The sequence below is a fragment of the Micromys minutus genome (genome assembly GCF_963924665.1).
Source record: "Micromys minutus genome assembly, chromosome: 29".
Classification (NCBI taxonomy): domain Eukaryota; kingdom Metazoa; phylum Chordata; class Mammalia; order Rodentia; family Muridae; genus Micromys; species Micromys minutus.
Genome location: NC_137964.1, coordinates 36,171,608 through 36,194,153, shown reverse-complemented (window position 1 = coordinate 36,194,153; position 22,546 = coordinate 36,171,608). Strand labels below are relative to the sequence as shown.

At 48.3% G+C, this 22,546-nt stretch overlaps 2 protein-coding genes across 3 annotated transcripts; one reads left to right on the top strand and one right to left on the bottom strand.

The window, feature by feature from the left end:
- Positions 1-11,419: 11,419 nt before the first annotated feature.
- Positions 11,420-15,939, bottom strand: NOC4L (nucleolar complex associated 4 homolog). 2 transcript variants are annotated; one of them, XM_080940407.1, is made up of 15 exons: positions 15,800-15,939; positions 15,586-15,706; positions 14,990-15,096; positions 14,356-14,463; positions 13,936-14,085; positions 13,735-13,834; positions 13,557-13,591; positions 13,220-13,270; positions 13,031-13,142; positions 12,765-12,825; positions 12,475-12,585; positions 12,208-12,368; positions 12,008-12,090; positions 11,794-11,907; positions 11,420-11,710 (listed from the first exon to the last, which is right to left on the bottom strand). In XM_080940407.1, the coding sequence occupies exons 1-15, from the start codon at positions 15,914-15,916 to the stop codon at positions 11,591-11,593; spliced, it is 1,551 nt and encodes a 516-aa protein (XP_080796533.1). In that variant the 5' UTR covers positions 15,917-15,939; the 3' UTR covers positions 11,420-11,590. The 2 variants fall into 2 exon arrangements, with proteins under 2 accessions (XP_080796533.1, XP_080796534.1); XM_080940408.1 differs by lacking the exon at positions 13,557-13,591 and having other exon boundaries at positions 13,220-13,299.
- Positions 15,940-16,053: 114 nt separating this feature from the next.
- On the top strand, positions 16,054-20,453 carry DDX51 (DEAD-box helicase 51; the record flags this gene model as incomplete). The annotated part of the gene is made up of 15 exons (XM_080941311.1): positions 16,054-16,342; positions 16,435-16,568; positions 17,240-17,390; positions 17,641-17,786; positions 17,866-17,937; positions 18,083-18,189; positions 18,348-18,456; positions 18,543-18,688; positions 18,812-19,004; positions 19,093-19,208; positions 19,281-19,397; positions 19,561-19,662; positions 19,833-19,896; positions 19,988-20,122; positions 20,317-20,453. 15 exons carry the CDS (start codon positions 16,054-16,056, stop codon positions 20,341-20,343), a joined length of 1,908 nt encoding a protein of 635 aa, XP_080797437.1. The 3' UTR covers positions 20,344-20,453.
- Positions 20,454-22,546: the final 2,093 nt, after the last annotated feature.

Sequence of the window (22,546 nt, the reverse complement as noted above, 5' to 3'; positions counted from 1 at the left end):
ACAAAGCAAAAGCACCCCCTCAATATTATCTATGACTCTCATTCTCAACACCCCTATAACTATCTATATGTAAGGATATGTATACATTAAATGGGATTTATTGTTGCAGTGACTTAAGGACTGTGATTCAGGTAGCCCAATAATGTCTGTTTCTGGAAAGTGATGCTAAGAATCCAATAGTTACTCAGTCCACAGGACTGGTTGTCTTGGCAGTCCAGTACTGAAGTCTCAGGGGGTTCTTCAAGAGCTGCTGGTCTTCAGTCTACAGCAGGATCCTGAAGAGGTGGGTTCTAATATCAGGGAAGGGTTACCTCAGCAACAATGAGATGTACCTGCCAGCAAGAGCGAAGGCAATTGGACATGTTTATCTCCCATTCTAGTGACCTAGACTTGGGGTAGGTCTCCCCTTCCAGTGTGCTCAACTGTTCAGGCTTTAATTTATTCCAGATGTAGGTAGGTTGAAAACCAAGATTAGCCATCACATGGGCCAACAAGATGACTTCACAGGTAAAGCATTTGCCTCCAAACTCGGCAACCTAAGTTCAAATCCCTGGGATCCACATAGTGAAGGTACAACTCTGTGGTGCCAATCATTCTAAATGAAGGCTACCAAACGCTGGGACAAGATTAAGGCACATTTATTTTATGTAAATCTTGCCTGCAGTTTTGACCAGAGTACACTTAAAGAGCAATGATATGTTTGTCATAAATAAGGCATGTCACACAAATATGGGGAAAGTTTGGCATCAACCCCTGTGGTGTGCCTTCCTCAGGACTTTGCCAGAGATTTCTCACAGCTTCATTTTGCTTCTGGGGTTTCTTTGTCTTTTTAGAAGATTTATTTTATATGTAAGTACACTGTAGCTGTCTCCAGACACACCAGAAGAGGGCATCAGATCTCATTACAGATGGTTGTGAGATGCCATGTGGTTGCTGGGATTTGAACTCGGGACCTCTGGAAGAGCAGCCAGTGCTCTAACCACTGAGCCATCTCTCGAGCCTGGGATTTCTGTAATAGAGTCACTAGTCTATCGTCTCTCCACAATTAGGACAGTTAGGATTGTCATCGTAATCAATAACCACATGGTAGTATCATTGGCAACTGTTTCAGCCATTCCAATGCTAAGGGTAACTAAAATTACACTTTACACGGCCATTCTGGAATAAGAAGACGCTTTGTGAGGGCGTCGCTCTGGAGACTGCTTTCCTACCCTGTGTGAAGCTCTAGGCCCAACCCTTACACTCTCGGTGATGTGTATCTACTTCATGAGGCAGAAGAGTCATGACCCTCCTCTGTCTAGCGTGTTTGAGGCCAGCCCTGGAGAGTGAGATGCTGCTTCCTCACATGTGACTAAACCAAGTAAGAATTAGCTTGGCATGATGGCTCACCAGCATCTGGAAGGCCAAGGTAAGAGGATTGCTATGAATTTGAGGATGGCCTTGGACTACAGAGTTAATTTGAATCCAGACTAATTTACATAGTAAGTTTGAAGGCTGGGCTACCTAGCAACACCTGTCTTAAGAGAAAAAAAAAGCACACACACACACACACACACACACACACACACACACACACACACAAAGTGGTTTTAAAATAATGATGAATGGGATAAAGTCCAGGAGTCTTTATTGGGCTGAAGGAGTCCTAGAGAGTACCTGGAATCCGTCTGCATAAGGCTGTGGGTACAGGACCCCTCCCCTCAAATCCTATGGATACACACCTGGGTTTCTAATACTCGCTCATCTTGTATTGGGAAAGTTCAGAAGTTGGGAATGAGACACCTGCTCAGAGGCCCAGAAGGCAGATGTAGGTCCTAACTGAAACCCTCTGTTGGGACTAAAAAGAGGGGCACTTGATCTTGAAGTGGGTCTGGTTTCTATACCTAACAGCCGAATCGCAGCCAACCATACATAACTTCAGCTCAGAGGATCAAATACTTTCAGCTTCCACATACACATTAGTGCAAGCTAAGCAGTCATACACATGAAGAATAAATCTACAAAAGGAAAGAACCATTGTCCACCCCCACCCACGGTCCCCCTCCTCTAGTCAGGGGCCTTGTAGACCAGCTCACTGACCCTGAGAAGCTGCAGGCCATGGTCCTGACAGTGAGCTCTCTGCAGCCCAGCAGCCTGTCCTTCCTCCCTGTTCAGACCAGCCTTTCCTGCCGTGCTCGGAACATGGATTGTAATTTTATTAAATTCTACATTTACTGTAAAGGGTGAGTTTCAACCTCTGCTGATACCCAGTTCCAAGCAAAGGCTTCTGCCAGGGCATGGAGGCGGGGTTGGAGGTCATAGGTCATAGGGAGAAAGTAGGATGCTCTGAGACATGCCCTGCAAGGCCATGTTCATCTGGAGACATATAAAGGAGTTGTGTGGGTAAAAGTCCTGGGTTGTGGCTGGACCCAGAGCTTATTCCTAAGAACCTATCCTAGCTAGTTTTGGCAAATTGATGCAAGCTAGAGTCATTTTGGAAGAGGGAACCTCAATTGGGTAAATGCTTCCACCAGAGTGCTGTAGACAAATCTGTGGTGCATTTTCTTATTCATGATATGAGAGGGCCCAGCACAGTGTGGACAGTGCTATTCCTTGGCTGGTGGTTCTGAGTTTATTAAAAAAGAAAGAAAGAGCAAGCCATGGAAACCAACGCAGTAAACAGCGTCCCCTTTGTGGCCTCAGCTTCAGCTTCTGTCTCCAGGTTCCTGGCCTACTTGAGTTCTAGTTCTGAGCTCCTTCAGTGATGGGCAGTGACACAGAACTATAAACCAAAATCCTTTCAGCCCCAGGTTTCTCTGGTCATGGTGTTTGGTCACAGCAATAGAAACCTAGAACAGAGACTTAATCAATGAAGGCAGGGAGTTGGGGGTGTGGCTCCACCAGCAGAATGTTTGCTGAGTACGTCTGAGGTCCTGTGTTGCATTCCCTGGATCACAAAGAAAAGGTTAAAATTAAAATAAGGGGGCCTGGCTGGAAGGAGGCATTGGAATCTGGAAGGTGAAAACACCAACAGCCTTGAGAATAGGAGATATTGGTTATAGACCCAGGGATCTCACACCTCTAGAACTGAAAAGAAAGGGACAAATTGTTCCCTGGGTCTCCACAAGGACCTGCCGTGGATGTCTGACCTACACAACACAGGAGCACCAACTGAGATTTAAAGAACAGTTACTTTGCATTATTATTATTTTTAATGTTCTGTATACAGTGTTCTGACTGCATATACACTTGTGGACCAAAAGAGGCCCCAGATCCCATTACAGATGGCTGTGAACCAGCATGTGGCTGCTGGGACTTGAACTAGGGACCTCTGGAGGAGCAGCCAGTGCTCTAACCACTAAGCAATCTCTCCAGCCCTTATTTGCATTATTTTTATGTGGGCGAGACTGTGAATGTGTGTTAAGAGTCCAGAAGTCGTCAGATGCCCTGGAACTGGAGTTACCAGTTGTGAGCCACCTCACAAGATTGCTGGGAACCTAACTTTGGTCCTCGGCAAGAACAGCAAATGCTCTTAACTACTGAGCTACACAGCCCCAACTGTGATGTTTTAAGTAGTGAAGGGACTGGCCTTTGAGGGCTGGCTGGAGTCCCAGGGATTGGGAGGAACTGGCCACCAGATAAGGAGAGGCATATACTGGGGATAAAATGGGCCAGGTCCCTGTCTGTGGCTCTTCTCCTTGGGAGGGCAGATCTCTATGTGCAGTTAGAGGTAATCAGCCAAGGAACTGATCTCCTGCGTGGCTGAGTACTTGCCTGCTCATTAGGTCAGTAATTTGCATTCTGTGTAATTCTATTCATTGATCCCGGGACTCTGTGGTATAGGAGCTGGGAGTGTGGAGCAGGGAAAGGAAGGAAATAGACGATCAGTTAAACAATCCTGTAACAGCCAAGAAGACCAATTAATGGCACTTAGAGACTGTGGGAAGGGGTGAGCCCGGGAGACACGAGCAGCAGGAGGCCTTAGTTATTTTTTATTTTGTCTGATTGGAACTTGCTCCCACCTTTAGATCTGGAAGGGGGAACAGTTTAATCCGGAATCGGCTTATAGCAAGGCCTGAATAAGATTGCCATCACCACTAATGTTGAAAGATGACCCCACTGTCTGAGTTCTCCATCAGCTGGGGTTCTTCTGTCAGGGTGGCTGAAGTAAGTCCTCAGGCTCCTATATCTGAGAAATGGCAAGCTTAAGCAGGTCTAGAGAGCCAGAATTCCCACCCATTCTCAACAAGTCAGGTCTCACCAATACCCCAGTGGGTATCAGTCCTGGGATAAAATGGTGACATAAGTATTTCAGGCTGCATCCTGCTTCTGGGCCACTGCCCCAACTCTTGTCTCTCATATGGCATCAACTCTGGGATGGAATGATCCCAACTAATGCCCAGGAGGAGTATCAGGGATGCTCAACAGATGTAAGATTCTCAGCACCATTCACTCATCCCACCCATAAACAGCAGGACCAGTGTGCGTCCCAAGAGAACAGCTCCAACCGCTGACCCCACTTCTCTGACCCCATGATTCACAGTGTTGCTGATAATTGAACATTCTCTTCTGAGTGGAGGTATCATGGCATCTCACTGTGTAACCCAGCCTGGCCTCAAACTCAGAGAATCCTACTTCAGTCTCTCAAGTGCAAGATTCAGACAGTCTCAACCAGGTCCCGAGGAGGCAGGTTGTGACAAGGCAAAGAACTGTGTCTCCCGTCATTTCTTTTTTAAAAATATTGTATATTAATGTATGGCATGTTTGTTTTTTATTGGGGGGTGTTAGTCAGGGTTCTCTAGAGTCACAGAACTTATGGAATGTCTATATTGAGGGAATTTACTATGATGACTGGAGTCCGACTCCCCAACAATGGTCAGCTGTGGATAGGAAGTTCAAGAACCTAGTCGTTGCTCAGTCCCACAGGGCTGGTTGTTTCAGCTGCTCTTTGTAGAAGTGCCAACAGATGTGCTGGCTAGTAAGTGCAAGCAGGCAAAGGAGAGCACATCTTTCTTCCAGTGTCCTTATGTAGGCCTCCAGCAGGTGTGTACTGTCCACCTGGATTTGCGACTTGTCTCAGGCTGATCTTGAACTCAGAAATCTCCTTGCCTCAGTCTCCTGGGATTAAAGGTGTGTACTACCTTGCCTGGGCCTAAGCTTTTCATGGCCACTGTGCCTCAAGATCTCCATGCCAAAATCCAGGTCAGAAACTTGTGTCTTCTAGCCTCAAAACCTAAATCCCATCTATCTCTCTTCAGCCCAGCTTTTGGCTGTCAGCATCTTTATCAATTAGAAATATTTTTTGGGGGGGAATCCCTTGCCTCTGAGGCAGCCAGCCTTGAAGCCCCCAAATTAGTATTAGGCTACCCCGCTCTAGATGACTGCCAGGATTCAGGTTAGCCAGCAGAACATGGCTGAGGCTTTGTGCAGACACAATCACCAAGGGGGGTGATTTATAGCAAGTTAAGCACATTCTCCTGGTCCTAACGTCTCATGAAGAGAGGCAGGCCGCGCTGAGCTTGACTCTGACTGTCTGGTAGTCAAGGACCTGTGGCCAGCAGATGCTTGTTGGCCCACTTTCCTCTGCAGACATATTGAAATTCCCTGGGCCAATTTCCTGAGTCAGAAACCAACTCAAGTCCAGCGTGGCAAACTGACTTTACAGGGTGATGGACAGATACCAACTGCTTCAGTCTCCCCAACTCACCAACCTCTCTCATGCATCAAGTCTTGTTCTGTTTATTTTTACTTTTTTTTTTTTTTTTTTAAATTATAAAGGTACTAAGGCTACGCAAAATTGAGGCAGATCTGGTTTTAAAGCGCCACCTAGTGTTCACAAAGCAAAATGACTCTAAAGAAAACTAGGAACCACTAACTGGCGGCTTGTGAGGTAGAGTTTCTCTAGCTAGTACTGAAAGGATTACTCTCAATGTGTGTCTATCCTGGGAGTCCCTCTCTCTGCCACTCGGCTGGCTCAGGATCTGAGGGACCTGTGCCAGTCACATTAGGCACATTCCAGGTCTTTGATGGAGCCTATGGATAAGGCTGGGGAAGTGTTAATTTTCCTCCCCAACAGGATATTGAATGGGATATTGGCTGTCTTGTGCCACTGTGCAGAACTGGCTGTTCTAGAGGTAGAATGGAGCAGATAAACGAGGCCAACAAATGGCCCATGCAGGGTAGCCAACTCTATTCAGAGCCTCAGATATTTATACCCTGAGGGTTAAAAAAAAAATGTTGAAAAAAAGCCTGTGGTGGTGTACACCCTGGTCTACAGGGAGAGTTTCAGGACATCAGGGCAAGGGCTGCACAGAGAAACCCTGACCTGAAATGTCATCCCCTAAAGAGAGGCCACATGAGTACATGAATAAAGTTCTTGGGCAAGCTGCATACAATCACATGGATATGCCACGTACGTGTCTTATAGTGGCGTATAGACATTTAATTGAATTAACAGCAGCAAAGCAACAATGAGTAACCTGAAGGGAACTATCTGCTACACCTGGAAGAAGCAGGAGAACACGGGACAATTCTGTCGTGAACAAACTGAGCTCACAGGACTCTTGTCTTGACTTCATTCCTGGCCCGTGCAGACCTGTGCCCTCTCCTGTAGGCCCACGAACTGTGAAGATGAAGAATGAGCCCCCATCTGGTGGCCGCAGGCTCACACCTCTGTCACATCTTTAACCTTCAATCCATGTCCAAGAATCTTGTTTCCAATAAACCAGAAAGGAACAACCAGGAAATGAAGCAAATGCCTGCACATAGAATCAAGTTGAAATAGATAAAGCAGTGACTCTGGGAGACAGGCAGATGTCAGATGTCGGTGAGGAGAGCAGACATCACAGAGGCCCACCCAGGATTAAGGAGCAGGAGCCCAGGAAGGAGCTTCTACTTTGTTTGACACAAGCTGAGAACTCTTGGATTAAAAAAAGAAAGAAAGAAAAAAGAAAAGAAAGCCTTGTGTGTGAGCTGGATTCCTACCTGCCTGGTGGTCCCAGTCATGTGGGACTGAGATATTACTCATATTCAAAGGATATTTTATAAAGGCAAGATCAAAGGGCCAATATAGATAAATGACCCACCCCAGAAAAGAGCATTTTTTGAATTTTTTTAGATATATTTTATTTACATTTCAAATGTTATCTCCTTTCCCTGTTTCCCCTCCATAAGCCCCCTTTTCCCCCTCCCCCTGCTTCTATGAGTGTGTTCCCCACCCTGACATTCCCGTACATTGGGGCATTGAGCCTTGGCAGGATCCAGGGTTTCTCCTCCCATTGATGCCCAACAAGGCCATCCTCTGCTACAGCTGGAGCCATGGGTCCATCCATGTGTACTCTTTGGTTAGTGGTTTAGTCCCTGGAACTCTGGTTGGTACTGTTCTTATAGGGTTGCAAATCCCTTCAGCCCAGAAAGAGCATTTTAAATCTGGTGGCTGATAAAGGAAACAGCAGTGGGGTGGTCAAATACTTCAAAAGAGGATCTGGAAGCACACATTGCAAGTTCCTAGGAACTACTGTCCATCCTGAGTTGGAGGCCACAAGCTGACTTGCACAGGTCTAGGGGTCACTGTCACCACAGCTCAGAAAGCAATGGACGGTAAAGAGGTATGGGAAGATAGGAACTTCAGGGGGACACTGACCCAAGAGGGAATAGGTTCCAGTAACTGTCACTGGCTAAAACCAAACCTGCTTTGTAAGTGGGACTGGTTGTGACCAGCCCCCTTTGATGGTTGTAAGGCCCCCTTGTGGCTGTCACTCCAGCTGCCTCTACATCTCCTTATGGCTAGATGTCAGCCATAGCCTTCTAGGTTTGAGTGGACAGCCAGCAGCTGCTGCAGATGCAGGAGCTTCAGGGGAGCCCAACCATGACCTGTGCAGCTATTTTGGGAAGAGTCACCTGTCCCCAGGTCTAGATCGTGTTGGTCCAAAGATGGCCCGAATCTTAGTCCTCTTACCTTCTACTCACCCCGCTGTGGGAATTCTCATGCAGAAGGAAGATTATGTCTTAGAATACATATTTTAGCACACAGTAATAAATTTAAATCCTACATACTAAAAGGAAAAATGAGAATTCATCAATTAGCTGGAATCTATGCAGCTGAGGTTGTGGTACCTTTTATCACATAATCCTACAGGACAAGCAGTTGTAGAGAGATGCTTAAAGACAAAGTGGGGCAACAGAGACACCCAGAGATGGATTACATAGTACTTTGTCAACGTTAAATTTTAAATGCTAATGAACAAAAACTATGGCTGTGGAAACATCGGACAGTGGGCAAAAACTGATGCACCAAATGAACCTGTTTATTTTTAAAATGTCCTAATGTCAGAATTACTCTTATAGGCATTATGCCTATACAACTTAAGTGTACAAGGCTTAGGCCCCAGTCCTTTTAATAGCTGCTATTACAAATTGTTTAAAATAATTAGGCAATGCAACAAGTTAATAATCAGATAGTCAAACTCATGGTCTCATTAGATGGTAATTTAGTTAATAAGATGTTTTCAAGGTTATTCAAATAGTAAGTAGCTAAAAATAATGTTTAACAATTAAGTTAGGCTAAATATAAATAGGTAGTCTCCAAAAATGTCAAAGATCTACAGAATATGGCACTTAAAATAATTTCATTATTAAAAGATCCTATAAGACAGGTCTGCTCCTGATAGTACCCACATTCTACTTCGGAAGTGATGAACATCAATTCCTCCACATGGAGTTGCTTCAGCTGTGGCAAGCTAGCCATTGGGCAAGAGATGCCCTAAGTATATCTGCAGACAAATGCTGTCCAAAAATGACAAGCAGACACAGGATAGTTGACTGCTAAGCTCTGCAATTCATAATTCCTGCTTCACTTAAGGTTTGTCAGATGGTCTGAGCCAGAAGGCTGAGGATAAATGCTCTAACATTATTAAATATGCTGGGGCTGTCTAGGCATCCAGCTGTCTTTGTCTTTTTTTTTTTTTAAGTTTGGAAGCTGCATTCTTGTGCTTCCCATATATTCAAGTAATATATTTTCCTTCTCAGGTCTCTGATAGAGTTGAAGATAGTTACAGTCTCACAGTTAAGTTGTTTAGCATTGAAGATATTCTAGATTTGAAAAGATGGTTTTAGGATGGTAATACAGGTTAAAATAGATGTTAGGTACAAAATTGTAAACTCATTAAGATAGGTGGTAAAGTACCTCATCTACTTACAAAATACAAACAGGCCGGACTTTTGAATAATTCATACTGGTTAATCTTCATAATTATTTCAAAAATATTTCCTACTATGTACTGTTTGTTACTATAAGAGTCTTTTTAATTGGACACAAAGGAGGAAATTTAGTGTGTTGGCCTGATGGTGTTTGTATTCTAATGTTTGTACTGGTTCCTCAAGATTGTTGCCCCCACAAGCAGACCATCACCTACTCAGTTGATGCCATGTGAACCTTCTTCCCACTTTAACTGGTCAATAAAAGGCCAGAGCCTGTGATTGGGCAGTGGAGGGGAAAGGTGGGACTCTGGAGGCTTGAGAGGTGGTGGGAGGGAGGAGAGAGAGGAAAAAGCCTTGATGGACCAGAACTGAATGTCCAGGAGAAACTGCAAGTAGCAAGGGGTCTTATAGCTGGGGGATAAGTTACTATGTATTAGATCTGCCCAATCTAGGCATATGGCTTATAATTAAAATATATGGATTGTGTGTCTTTTCTTGAACTCAGCCTCCTGGATGTGATCCACCACATTTGGCTTATTTCTTGAGACTGTAGTAGTAATATTCTATTGCTCAGGATAGCTTGCAGCTTCTGGATTCAGGAGACCTCACAACCCCAAGAGTAGCAAGGATCAGGCATGCTTTTGGTTACACAGTGAGTTTGAGACCACCCGAGTTACAGGAGACCTCTCAACTGAGATGGCTCCATTGGCAAATCCCTACTACACAAGCATAAGAACCTTACTTTGAAGCCTAAGCACCCAAGCAAACAAAGCAAGCCAAGTGCAGTGCAAATGCCTATAACAGGACAAGAGGGTTCCTGGGCACACTGGCCAGCCAGCCTAACTCAATTAGTGGGCTCTAGCTTTGGTAAGAGCATTTGTCTTTAAAAAAAAAAAAAAATGGTGGTGAATGACTAAGGAAGGCACCCAGCATTGACCTCTGGCCTTTACATACATGTCCACATACCAGGAAGAAAAAAAAATGGCTATATGACGTTTTACTATAATTTTCTAAGTTTAGTATGTCCCAAATGTTTCATGGACATGCATCTATTAAATGATTTTGTTGGGGCTGGAGAAATGGTTCAGAACCCAGGTTTGATTTTTAAGACCCACATGTCAGCTTGTAAATATCTGTAACTCATGATGCTATTTTTTAAAAAAAGACATGTCATTTATATGAGCACAAGTACACTGTTTTCAGACAGACCAGAAGTGGGCATCAGATCCCATTACAGATGGTTGTGAACCACCATGTGGTTGCTGGGAATTGAACTTGGGACCTCTGGAAGAGCAGTCAGTGCTCTTAACCACTACCCATCTCTGCAGCTTGATTTTTTTTTTTTTTTTAAAACAGTTGAGTAATATAACTCCACTGCCCAGATGTACAACATTTTATCTGTTCTTTAGTTGAGTTGAGGGACATCTAGGTTGTTTCCAGTTTCTGGCTACTATGAATAAAGCTGCTATTTGATGCATTTGTGTGTCAAGTTGAAGTCAGTTCTGGCTAGTTTTAAATCAACTTGATACAAGCTAGAGTCATCAGAGAGGGTGCCTCAATGGGGGAAATGCATTCATAAGATGGGGTTGTAGGCAAGCCTGTAGGGCATTTTCTTGATTGTTGACTGGAACAGGGCTTAGCTCATTGTGGGTGGGGCCTCCTTTGGCTGGTGGTTCTGAGTTATGTTAGAAAGCATGCTTAGCTGGGGATGGTGGTGCCACATGTCTTTAGTCCCAGCACTTGTGAGGCAGGTGGATTTTGCTGAGTTCAAAGCCAGCCTAGTCTACAGAGTGAGTTCCAAGACAGCCAGGGTTACTTTCTTGGCCTCTACTGTTAGCTCCTGCCCTATTTGAGTTCCTGTCCTGACATCCATTGATGAAGAGTTAATATGGAAGTGTAAACCAAATCTTTATCTCTCCAAGTTGTTTTGGTCATAGTCACAGCAACTGTAACCCTAATACCAACCCTTACCACCAGTGCTATGCAGGTGATGCTGGGGCCAGTGTCATTTAAAACCAGAACCTCTCCTCTTGCCTCCTGCAGTTGACTCTCCAGCCACACCTGACTGAATACTAAAAGGATGTCCCCAATACATGCTGATGCCTGATGCATACCTTTAACCACCGCACTTGGGAGGCAGAGGGAGGCAGATATCTGAATGGGTTCAAGGCTAGACAGAGTTCCAAGACAGACAGGGCTACATAGAGAAACACTGGGAAAACAAAACCAAACCACACCAAAAACCAAACCAAACCATTTATTTGAACCTAGTTATTGTGGTGCACCTTTGTAACCTTGGAACTGAAAAGGCTTAGGCAGGAGTACCACAAAGATACAGGCCAGCCTCACATAGTGAGATCCTATCTCAGATATACATACACAAAAACAATTCTTAAAAGGGGTGACAGTCAGGTCAGCTAAGACAGAAGAGCTGGGTACAGAGGTCATCCTGTCGACCTAACAGGCCTTTAGCTGGGATGAACTCCAGGGGTACTGACTCAGGCATCTTCTTCTTCAGGTCCTGCTCAAAGATCTGCAAAGGACAGATGGTGACCCGGAACTGCATGCAGTGGCCCCCGTGGCGTGTACCCCAACAGTCCTGCGTACGACACTCACCTCATATGCAGTAAGCTCCAGGAGTGGTGCGATGCTGACCTCGGGGACAGACAGCACCTGGTTGATGACACTGGCAGCTCTGGACACCTCAGGGTGATAGTGTTGCTGGAGGGTCTAGGAGTAGCACACAGTGATGTTAACAGGGACCTCATGTGACACACCGGCAGGACCTTGGGATGAACTTCAAGCCCTGAGCCAGTGTGAGGTGACTCACCTGCAGTTCCCACAAGCAGCTTTCCAAGGCACGGCTCTTGGCTGGGTCCTTCTCCGCTGCGTCATATGGGTCAGCGTCTAGGTCTAGAAACAGATCAAGGCTTCTGCCATTTCCATTTGCCACCCAGCCTTTCGGGCCACAGGAGGCAGGTAGGATTCTTGACAGGGTGTGTTACCATGTCCAGCTACTTATGTGCTCACCAGGGCCCTGTGGGCGGTGCACCATAACTCGGCAGGCAGGGTGTCTACGCAGCAGGTTGCAGATTAAGGGCAGGACCATAAGCAGGGCCTCAGGAGGTGCTGTTAGCGCCAGCCGGGCCAGGCGTTTGGCAAAGGCAGCCACCAGGTAGGCAGGGAGGTGGCTGGGAGAGCAACAAGTATGAGAAGATAGGCCCCCAACATTTTCCTCCCCCCCAAACAGGACTACAGCCCCCAGGGATAAGAGAGCTGGTTAACCCCCATACTCACGAGGACGAAAGGAAGAGGTCAACCAAATGAAAGAAACGAGCTCTGTACTTCACGTGATAGATGGATGGATCCAGGAGACCATAGAGCTTTTGGTAAAAGTCAGGGTACTCCCTGAGGGAGAGACCAGAGAGGATCCACGAGGTGAGCTGGTTAAAGGGACAGGACCCCAGGCAACCGAGACTTTATCCCTCCTCCTCTTGCACCTTTTCTGCTTCAACCGCCCCAGGTGAGCAACACAGGTGCATCGAGAAGCTAGAGAGCAGACCAATGCGATCCCATCCGATACTCACAGGTTATGCTTATGGATTAGGATGAAAAGCCCGTTCAAGGCCAGGAGGCTGATGGCACCACCTGCGGGAACACAGGAAGACATGAGGCCACACTGGCACACACTGAGCCTAAGCAAGGCTGTAGTTGCAGATGACCGGCCCATTGTGTGACTACATAAGGCCACACGCAAGAAGAGCATGACACTTAGCTCCAGTCTGTCAGGCTGCAGCTCGGCCCATGCATGCTGAGTGGCCCTTGCCAAACAGCCTAGTTGGGTCCCACTTACCAACATCACAAGCACTTGTGAGGAAGTCGATCATGAGGGTAGGCTGAGCCAGGTGGGGCAGGATGGAGTCATGCATGGCCACCAGCACCTTCTTATATAGACTGAGGGGCAGCTGCAGAGATTGTGTTAGTCAGGGAACCAATTTCCCTTGTCCCAATCCCCACACCCAATCTGGGCACTTTCACCCACCTTGTGTTTGAGGAAACCAAGCCACATCTCCTGGAAAACTTTCCTGTGCTCCTGTAATGGGACCAGGCGGTACATGTCTCCTGACACACCAGCCCCTCCTTGCTAACACTGACCCACCTGGCCCTGCTGGACCTTTTACCCCGACAGGCAGTGTGCAATGCCATGTCTCAGCATAAGGAGAGACAAGGTACAGAGAGGTTAGGGACTCAGGTCTGAAAGCTGGTCATAGAGACACATAAAAGGGACATCGCCTGACACAGAGTACACACATTGTCTATAATCTACAGAAAGGAAAAGTCTATACCAAGGAAGGTCCTCAAGTCTGAAAGCATCTCACCTTCAAGTGAACAACCTTCCACTTGTTTGATGTCTCTGTAATTACAGCAAAGAGAGGTCACCAACTTATAAGACAGGGAGTGGCCAACCAGGCTGACAGATCAGGACTCTCTTCAGCAGCCCACCTACTAGGGGACAGGGGACAGGCTCCTGTGGGCCTTAACATGTCCAGAACTCACGTGCATGCTTCACATAGAAGTTGGTGAATTCACGCTCTTGGAGGGGTAGGTTCACAGCAGATAGCAATGTGAAGGCATTGTTCCAGAAAGGGAGTGACACCTGTAGGGAGCCTAGCCTAAGCAGCTGGCCAGGCTGCTGCCACCTACCCGCCTCCCTGAGGTGCTAGGGCACAGCATGGTCTCAAGTAAACCCAGTTTTACCTCAGGTTGCTGGCTGGTGGCCGGGGACACGATGCTAGTGGCCACCTGCATCGTGTGGTACCGGATGTCATCATATTCCAAGTATTCACCGAACTGGGAGATAAGCAGGCTGTGGTCATCCTCTGGTGTGAGCAGGCCTCCTACCACTGCCTGGGGACAGAGACAGGGTAAATGACTTTGTCCCACAGAGCTGTTCTCACATGGCCAAGAAGAGTGCCTCAGGCCTCATACCACCAAGTTGTCTGCCATTTCCTCTCCAACGGACAAGATACTCAAAGACCAGTAAGCAGTCGCCTTGCTCAGCTCCCAGGTCAAGGCAAGACAGGAATAATTCCCCCAGCTACCTTTTCAGCCTGCTGGCTCATGGAACGGCCTTAGGCTGTGGCCACCACAGCCCTCCAGGTCCCACCAAGGCCTCACCCTCAAGAGTGTGCGGGGAAAGAGGTAGTGGCTGTCCCACTGGGGCTTCTCCAGGGGCTTCGCTCCTTCCAGCTGCACGAACTTCATGAGTGTCTTGAGGGCCAGTTCCTGGGATGCAGAGAAGAATGATCATGAGGCCTCCACCCTGCAGGAGGCCCCCCAAAGCTCATATAGCCTCTGGGAGACTCTTTCACAACCACGCTTAGACCTGGCAAAGAACCAGGAAAGCAAGGAGACCAGACCCCAGCTTATCTTGCTCTGTGTTATATGTAAGTGATGATGGTGACATGCTCTTGCCAACTTGTAACAGGACTTGACCTAGGCATGTACACAAGCTGGGCCTGCAGGGGAGGCCGTGTAACTGTTCCCCTGTCTGGCAATTTTGGAGGTGCCTCAGCAAATGTAACAATGTACAAAGTAGATATGCTGCTTAGAACTAGGTTTACAGACTTTGTCTTCAGGGCCAGATGAGTCACAGCACACAGTGAAAAAACACAAGACAAAAAAAATCAGTGATAAAAATGTCTAGGTAGAGGCCTCACAGACAAGTGAGGGAAGAGATGCTCGAATCAAAGGGTCCTACCCCTGCTTTAGAGATGAGGGGAGAAGCTGGACCAAAGACTTCAAGACTCACCTTGACCTGGAAGGAGGAATGGGTCAGGAGTTCCTCCAGGCGGTTACAGCAGCTGTGGTAGCGGTGTCTCATCCACACCTTGTATTTGTATGTGGCTCCCTGGGATCCTGGGGACAGAGTTGGGAGAGCTAACTCACACTGATGTTTATGTGTGCCAAGCTAGACCAACGTCCCAAACCCAGCCCCAACTTCCTACTGCCATCTTCAGTTGTAAACCTGTACTACAAGATCCTAGACCAGGGTTTGGAAAAGACAATTTTTGAGCCCTGCAAACTGGGAGGGGGTATTGAAAAGCAGTTCCTCTCACTTTGCCTCAGGATCTGGATCTCCCAAACACTAGGGCAGCAACAGTATCAAACTGGAAATGCTGCAAATAAAACACGTGTGTGTGGGGGGGGGGGGGCTATGTATACGAATCCATTCAGTCCTGGCAAGTACACGGATTTGACTTCCTGAGCCACAGTGAATTGACTGCGTCCTCTAACTAGACTGCACGGTCTATGACAGGGCCCTGGATCGGGGGCGTTTCTATGTTGACAAGGTGTCCCACCGGAACTGTCTGGTGGAGAGCACCCGACGCCCTCCGGGTCACTCACCTGCTAGGACCGTGTCTTCGCATGGCAGCGAGCCCACGAACAACTCTTCCCGCTCCAGCAAGGTACCGAAGAGTCGGCTGCATGTGCGCACTCCTTCCTTGATCTCTTCAGGGTCCTCGGACTGAGACCAGAGGGCCGACAAAGTGACGCTGGGTCCCGCGCCGTGATTCCCACTTGCCGCCCCAGGTCCGCCCCTGCCGACCGCGAAGCTCACCTGAAGCACAGCCAAGATGTCGAACACCGCGTTCGCCTGGCCACGACTCGTCAGTACCGCCTCCAGCAGGCGACCGAGCTCTTGCCTGGAGCCCGCCGAAGCCGGGTGGCGCTCCATGCCGCTGCTAACTGCTCCCGGGAACCGACTTCTGCGCCGAGTGTAGGCGCGCTCGTGACGTCACCGGCGCCGCTAGGTCGCAGGCCTAGCAGACGTCATCAAAGAGCGCCGAAGAGGAACCACGGCGTGCGGCTGCTATGGCGCTGTTCCACATAGCGCGGTACTCGGACCCGGAGGCTGCGGGGCTAGGAGATAATGAGGCAGAGGCGGGCAGCCGGGCTCGAGTGCTGCTCGAGCGGCTGCAGAATCGAGCCCGTGAGCGGCAGCAGCGGGAGCCGGAGCTCGAGTCCACCGAGACGGCTGGGGAAGCGCCTGTCAGGCGGCGACGGCGGCCCCGACGGCGGCGTGGGGTAAGCGGCTCGGTGGCTCTGAACCCGGACGCTCCGAAGGCGAAGAGGCAGAAAGCGGAAGACGACGTGGACGCAGGTGGGCCATGAGTCCGCGATGTGGATAGGGCATGGAGGTTCCCCGCGTGCGCGGCGGGGTTGACGTCTCTTACGTTGTGTTGTGTTGCTCAGGGAGAGGTGAGGAGTCGCCGGGGGAGCTCAGTGCCAGCTCAGAGGACCCAAGTGAGAACCCTCAGGAGGATATCCAGAGACCCCTGGCTCCAGACCGGGTGCTGGGGGACTTTGCAAGGAAGAAGATACCAAAGGTGAGTGAGCCTGTTGGCGGTTCTTGTTGTCCTCCCGGGACTCTCCAGTCTTAGAGGAGAGTTTGCCATTGTGTGGCTTTAACTACAGAAAGCGGGAGTCTTATAGAGTTCTTTGGGTATGCATGGACGCTCTTGGAACTGAAATCCAAAGACGGGTAAGAACTACTGGGATAAGCCCTGTGGTGTGCTTGTCTGCCTCCATTGAAAGCAACATTTCTTGGTGCATGAAGACATTTGCTGGGTTGGTATGCTTAAGGGCAAAGTACTTAATGCAGGGTGTTCAGTGCACCAGGGTAAGGTGTCTGCTGGTCCAGGTGTCTTGTCCAAAGGTTGCTAAATTGGGTGGTGGTGAAGGGTTGAAGAAAGACTGGTTAGGGGTCTCTCTTGTTGTTCCTGGTTAGTAATAACTCCACAAGCCTGGAGCTTTCTTCTCTTTTCTGTTTAAAGATGTATTTATTTGTTTATTGTATGTAAGTACACTATAGCTGTCTTCAGACACATCAGAAGAGGGCATCAGATCTCATTACAAATAGTTATGAGTCACTGTGTGGTTGCTGGGATTTGAACTCAGGACCTCTGGAAGAGCAGTCAGTGCTCTTAACCACTGAGCCATCTCCCCAGCCTGCCTGGAACTTTCTGCAGAACTCTTGTGGTCTTTTTCTTGCTTCCAGGTTCAGCCTTTCCTTCCAGCATGGTTGGCTAAGCCAAGCTGTGTCAAGAAGAGTGTCACTGAGGATCTTACTCCTATTGAGGACATCCCGGAGGTTCATCCTGACTTGCAGAAGCAGTTGAGGGCTAATGGCATCTCTTCATACTTTCCAGGTGCTTCAGCCCTGGGCAGATGATGGGGTGGACTCACAGCAGCCTTCCCTGGGCTGAGCTGCAGTGTCAGGGTAGTGACTTAGGGGTCCCTACTGCATACCAGATTCATGAGCTTCTGTATTCTTGGGTTCAGGTTCTTGAGGATTATCTGAGGCCTTATCTAGTCCTGGTGCCATCTTTGACCAGAAGAATTCCTAGGTGAAACAGTGTATCACGACATACACTTGACATGTTCCTTCCTTCCTTCCAGTTCAGGCAGCTGTGATTCCCGCCCTCCTTGAGAGCGCTGACAATGGGTTTCTCATAGGCAGAGGTGGCTACCAGCCTAGTGACCTCTGTGTTTCTGCCCCAACAGGCAGTGGGAAAACACTGGCCTTTGTAATCCCTGTGGTTCAGGTAAGTTTGAGGGCACAGGTTTCCAGCTGGAGCACAGCAGGCAGGGTCTGGGTGGCACACATGGTCTCTGTCTCTGCAGGCCCTGTTGCATCGAGTGGTCTGCCACATCCGAGCACTGGTTGTTCTTCCCACGAAGGAGCTGGCCCAACAGGTGTGTCAGCTCTGCATCCGGAGGACTGTATGCCCAGCTTTAGTTGTCCTGCATGTCCATGCTTATATCTTGACCAGCTGTAATCCACTTGGGTCTTTGCAGGGCCATCATCTACCTCAGGCCAGTAACAGGTTGCTTTTTGTAGGTGAGCAAAGTGTTCAACATCTACACGGACACCACACCACTGCGGGTTGCCTTGGTGACTGGACAGAAGTCACTGGCCAAGGAGCAGGAGAGCCTTGTCCAAAAGACGTAGGTGTGCAAGGTGGCAGGCTCTTCGATATGCCCCACCCCCTCAGCCCAGCTGGTGTCCTGTGGTTGGGGTGGTTGGTATCAGTACTTTACACACGAGCTTTGAGTTAGATGACTCTGGGAGGTGCTTCCTTTCTCTTAGTCTCTCTGGTTTGCAGAACGGATGGCTTCCGTTGCCTGGCTGACATTGTGGTGGCCACACCTGGCCGCTTGGTGGACCACATTGACCAGACCCCAGGATTCAGCCTCCAGCAGCTTCGCTTCCTGGTAGGCCACCTTCTGGACATTGGACTTCCAGCTGGAATGGTCTTGGTAGGAAGTCTTCATGTGGCCCTTGCTCCTGTCTGCTCTAGATCATTGATGAGGCTGACCGGATGATAGACAGCATGCACCAGTCCTGGCTGCCTCGGGTGGTAGCAGCAGCCTTCTACAACGAGGGCCCCCCAGGCTCTTGTGCCCTGCTCCAGAGGACACAGCCCCAGGCTGTGACTGCTGCCAGGTACCCTGCCTTGCATACCAGTTGGCTCTGCCATGCGTTTCCTAGCCCCCGTGCTGGCTCTATAATAAGGAATCAGGGTGGCACAGGGAATCCTGTCCTGCTTACATGCGCCTCCTTTTCCAGCACCTGCATTCCCCAAATGCCTCTGCAGAAGCTGCTGTTCTCAGCCACACTGACCCAGAACCCTGAGAAGCTGCAGCGCCTTGGCCTCTACCAGCCAAGGCTTTTCTCCACAAGGCTGGGACACCAAAGCCCTAAAGATACAGTTGAGGTGGATGGAAACTTGGGAAAGTACACCTTCCCTGTGGGGCTCACGGTGAGCAAGTAGGGTGTGTGGGGCAGGTGCGGGCATGTGGGGCAAGTTGGTCTAGGGCTTCTGGCTAGTGTCTGTTTATCTCCCACAGCACCACTATGTGCCGTGTGGACTCAACTCAAAGCCACTCATTGTCTTACACCTGGTCCTGGGGATGAACTTCTCAAGGACTCTTTGCTTCACCAACTCCCGAGAGAATTCCCACAGGTGAGGTGAACTAAGGTGGGTGTAGCCAATATACACTAGACCCAAGTACCACCTGGCTTCTTCTCTACCCAGGCTCTTCCTGTTAGCACAAGCTTTTGGGGGTGTGAACGTGGCTGAATTCTCCTCCCGATATGGGCCTGGCCAAAGGAAGAGAATCTTAAAACAGTTTGAACAGGGAAAGATCCAGCTGTGAGTACTTGAAAAACAGATAAGACCTACCTTATGAAGTTGGGGTGGGTCCCTCAAGTTCCTGGGCAGCTGATTTCTGAGAGACTTGAACTAACCCTGGCAGGGTAGCACAGGGGTGGACGTTTGTTTTTGGCCCTCAGCCCCACTGCCTGTGTCTTCTCAGCCTTATCAGCACAGATGCTACCGCTCGAGGCATTGATGTGCAGGGTGTGGAGCTGGTGATCAACTATGATGCCCCGCAGTACCTGAGGACCTATGTGCATAGGTAAGGGGTAGTTGGCAGTGGCCATTGGGATGTCACATATGAATTCTTGGTCATCCTATGTAGGATCACCTTGCCATGATAGTTATGTACAGTGTGGCCAAAAGAGGTGCTAGCCTGTCAGATCTCTGGACCAGAAGCCACTGTCCCAAAACGCTTATGCTTGGTTTCAGGGTTGGGAGAACAGCCCGAGCTGGGAAAACTGGACAAGCCTTCACACTTCTCTTGAAAGTGCAGGTAAGTTCTCAGCAGATATCAGGAGATGATCTAAGCTGCTGTAGATGCTGGTCTGATCCAAATTCCTTTCCATGAAATGCCTCCATTCCAGGAAAGGAAATTCCTTCAGATGGTGTCAGAAGCTGGGGCGCCTGAGCTGGCACGCCATGAGATACCCAGGAAGCTCCTGCAGCCACTGGTTGCTCGTTACGAGACAGCCTTGACTCAGCTGGAGAAAACTGTCAAGGTGAGGGCTTCTGCAAGTTCAGCCTCTGCTCTAGTACTGTTATCACACACAGGAAAGGGATGCAGCAGGAAGCAGCCTCATGCCACAGGAGATGCCTCCGTTAGCATGATGGCTGTTGTCTCACAGTTGTAGGGTAAGAGGGTTGCAGCTAGTAGTAAGGATGGAATGGTGCAAAGCTCCCTTTTCCTCCACAGGAGGAACAGAAGCTGAAGGCAGCCTAGATGGGAACAGGGCCCCGGAGCGAACACCCTGCTGACATGAATGTTCCCTGTGGACAGAAGATAGTTTCTTGGGGTTCCAATGGAGACAACCCTTCTTCCCAACACTGTGGGCATCTCGTCGTCTTGGGTCAGGAAGCCTAGATGGTGGCCTAGTCCTGAAAAGTAGTGGCTCTTGAGTTGGACTGCTGGCATCCAGTTGATCTTCAGAAATAAGCTCAGGTGAAGCTGAAGTATGCCTTCAGAAGTGACCAAAAACTATGGTGACTGCAGATTAAAGCATCTCATGTCTACAGAGAAGTATGGTGGGTCTGTGTCAGGCAAGTCATTAGAGCCAAGAATAGGTTGGCAGCAGCCTTGAAGATATTTCCTTGGCTACTAGTCTTCCAGATCATACTTTATAATTAGCCACCACCTGTTTAAGTTCTTAAAGGATGGGAGAGTCCTTCCCTGAGCATAGTCAAGGAGACTTAGCACTTACCTGTTGCTTATAAGAAGGCCTGTTTTCAAAAAGTTTATATAGCAAAAAAGATAAACTTTTTATTTGTAGTCAGAAAGAAACAAAACGGATCACTTGAACCCATACAGATTCCCCGATAACTCCAACAAAGCCACTGCACTGGCTTTCTATCTGAATTGGTGATTCTAAAAGGGATGTGCTAAGGTAGCTGGCTGGGTGTTCACAGTGTTAGAGCAAGCTTAATAACTTTAAGACCAAACATATTTAAAGTGCATGAGAATTACAGTTGTAATGTTTGGTTCATGTGTATCAGGCCCAGGAAATGTTTTTCCAAAGCATGTTTTAACTAGAAATGCCTGTTTTCTAACAAAATCTTAGGTACAGCCTAATACTATGAATAAAGCAGGCAAAGCCACTGTGGGAGGCACAGAACCTTTGGCAGCAGCAGACACATTTTGCAGAAGAGTTTAAAACTGGGGTAATAATTTTCGCAGAAGCACCGCAATCAAACATGGGCTCATCTCAGCATTAACCCTGCCAGGCAGTTGCCACTGAAGCCACCTTATCACCTTGATCCCTGAACACAGTGGTTTACCAGTGCCCTGCCCCACAGGAGGACAGAAGACAGTAACCCACTAATCACATAGCACCTGTCTGTTTTCCTGACCTGTAGTGGTTACCTTACAGCATTCTCTGGCCTGGAACCTGGCTTGTGTTAGCGCTGTGGAATTTGCATCTGATCCTAGCCTCTTGCTGTGTAAGTGGTTGCTCACTGGGGAGTAGTATCCTGAACTTTTGCCTTTTAAATGTCTGTATGTTTATCCTTGCACCATGTGTGTTCAGTCCACTATGGAAGCCAGAAGAGGGCATCAGATCCCCTGGGACTGAGTTACAGACTATTGTGAGTTACTATGAGGTGATGGGAATTGAGCCTGGGTCCTTTGGAACAGCAACCAGTGCTCTTACCTGTTGAGCCATCTCTCCAGCCCATCATTATATCCCTTAAAGCACAGCCTTTATGGATAAACACAGCTACTGATCTATCACAGGGTAGTCAGGGTTGAGTTTTCAAATAGCCGGTCTTTTCAAAAAGTTCTGTTGACTGAGCAGGATTCTCTGCATAGTCTGGCAGTTGCTCTGTAGACCAGCAGCCTTGAACTCACCTGCCTCTGCCTCTTGAGTGCTGAGATTAAAGGCCTGTGCCACCACCACTCCAAACCAAATACAGCTGGTTGAATGAGTTATTAGAGCCAGATACATCTAGTTTGAATGTGAGTTATTAGAGCTAGTATTTTTCACAGACAGCTGATTTTGCTGATGAGAAATCTTTCATACTAACCCTTCAGAATCGGCTAGCGCCTGGTCTGAAGGTCAGACTTCCTTTTGAGTCACTAACATTGTATTACTAATGCTTTCAGCATTTCATACAATGGAATTTGGTCATATACACCCTTCTCCACTTATCTCCCCACCCACCTGACCCCAAGATTTTCTGTTGTTCAAACCTGTTGAATTGATTGGTATTGTTGACTCTTGAGTGTGGTTCCTGGCCTGCAATGTGGTCAGCCTACCAGGGGACACAATACCAAAGAAAAGTGACTTCTGCTCCCAGTAAGTAGTAACAGTAGCTCCTCAGCTTACACGGGTCTTGTGTGTACCATCACAGTCACTGTGAGTTCATATGCCCTACTGCCGTACTGGGTCTTGAAAACACTTTCCCCTGAAGTTATGTACCGCCTCTGGCTC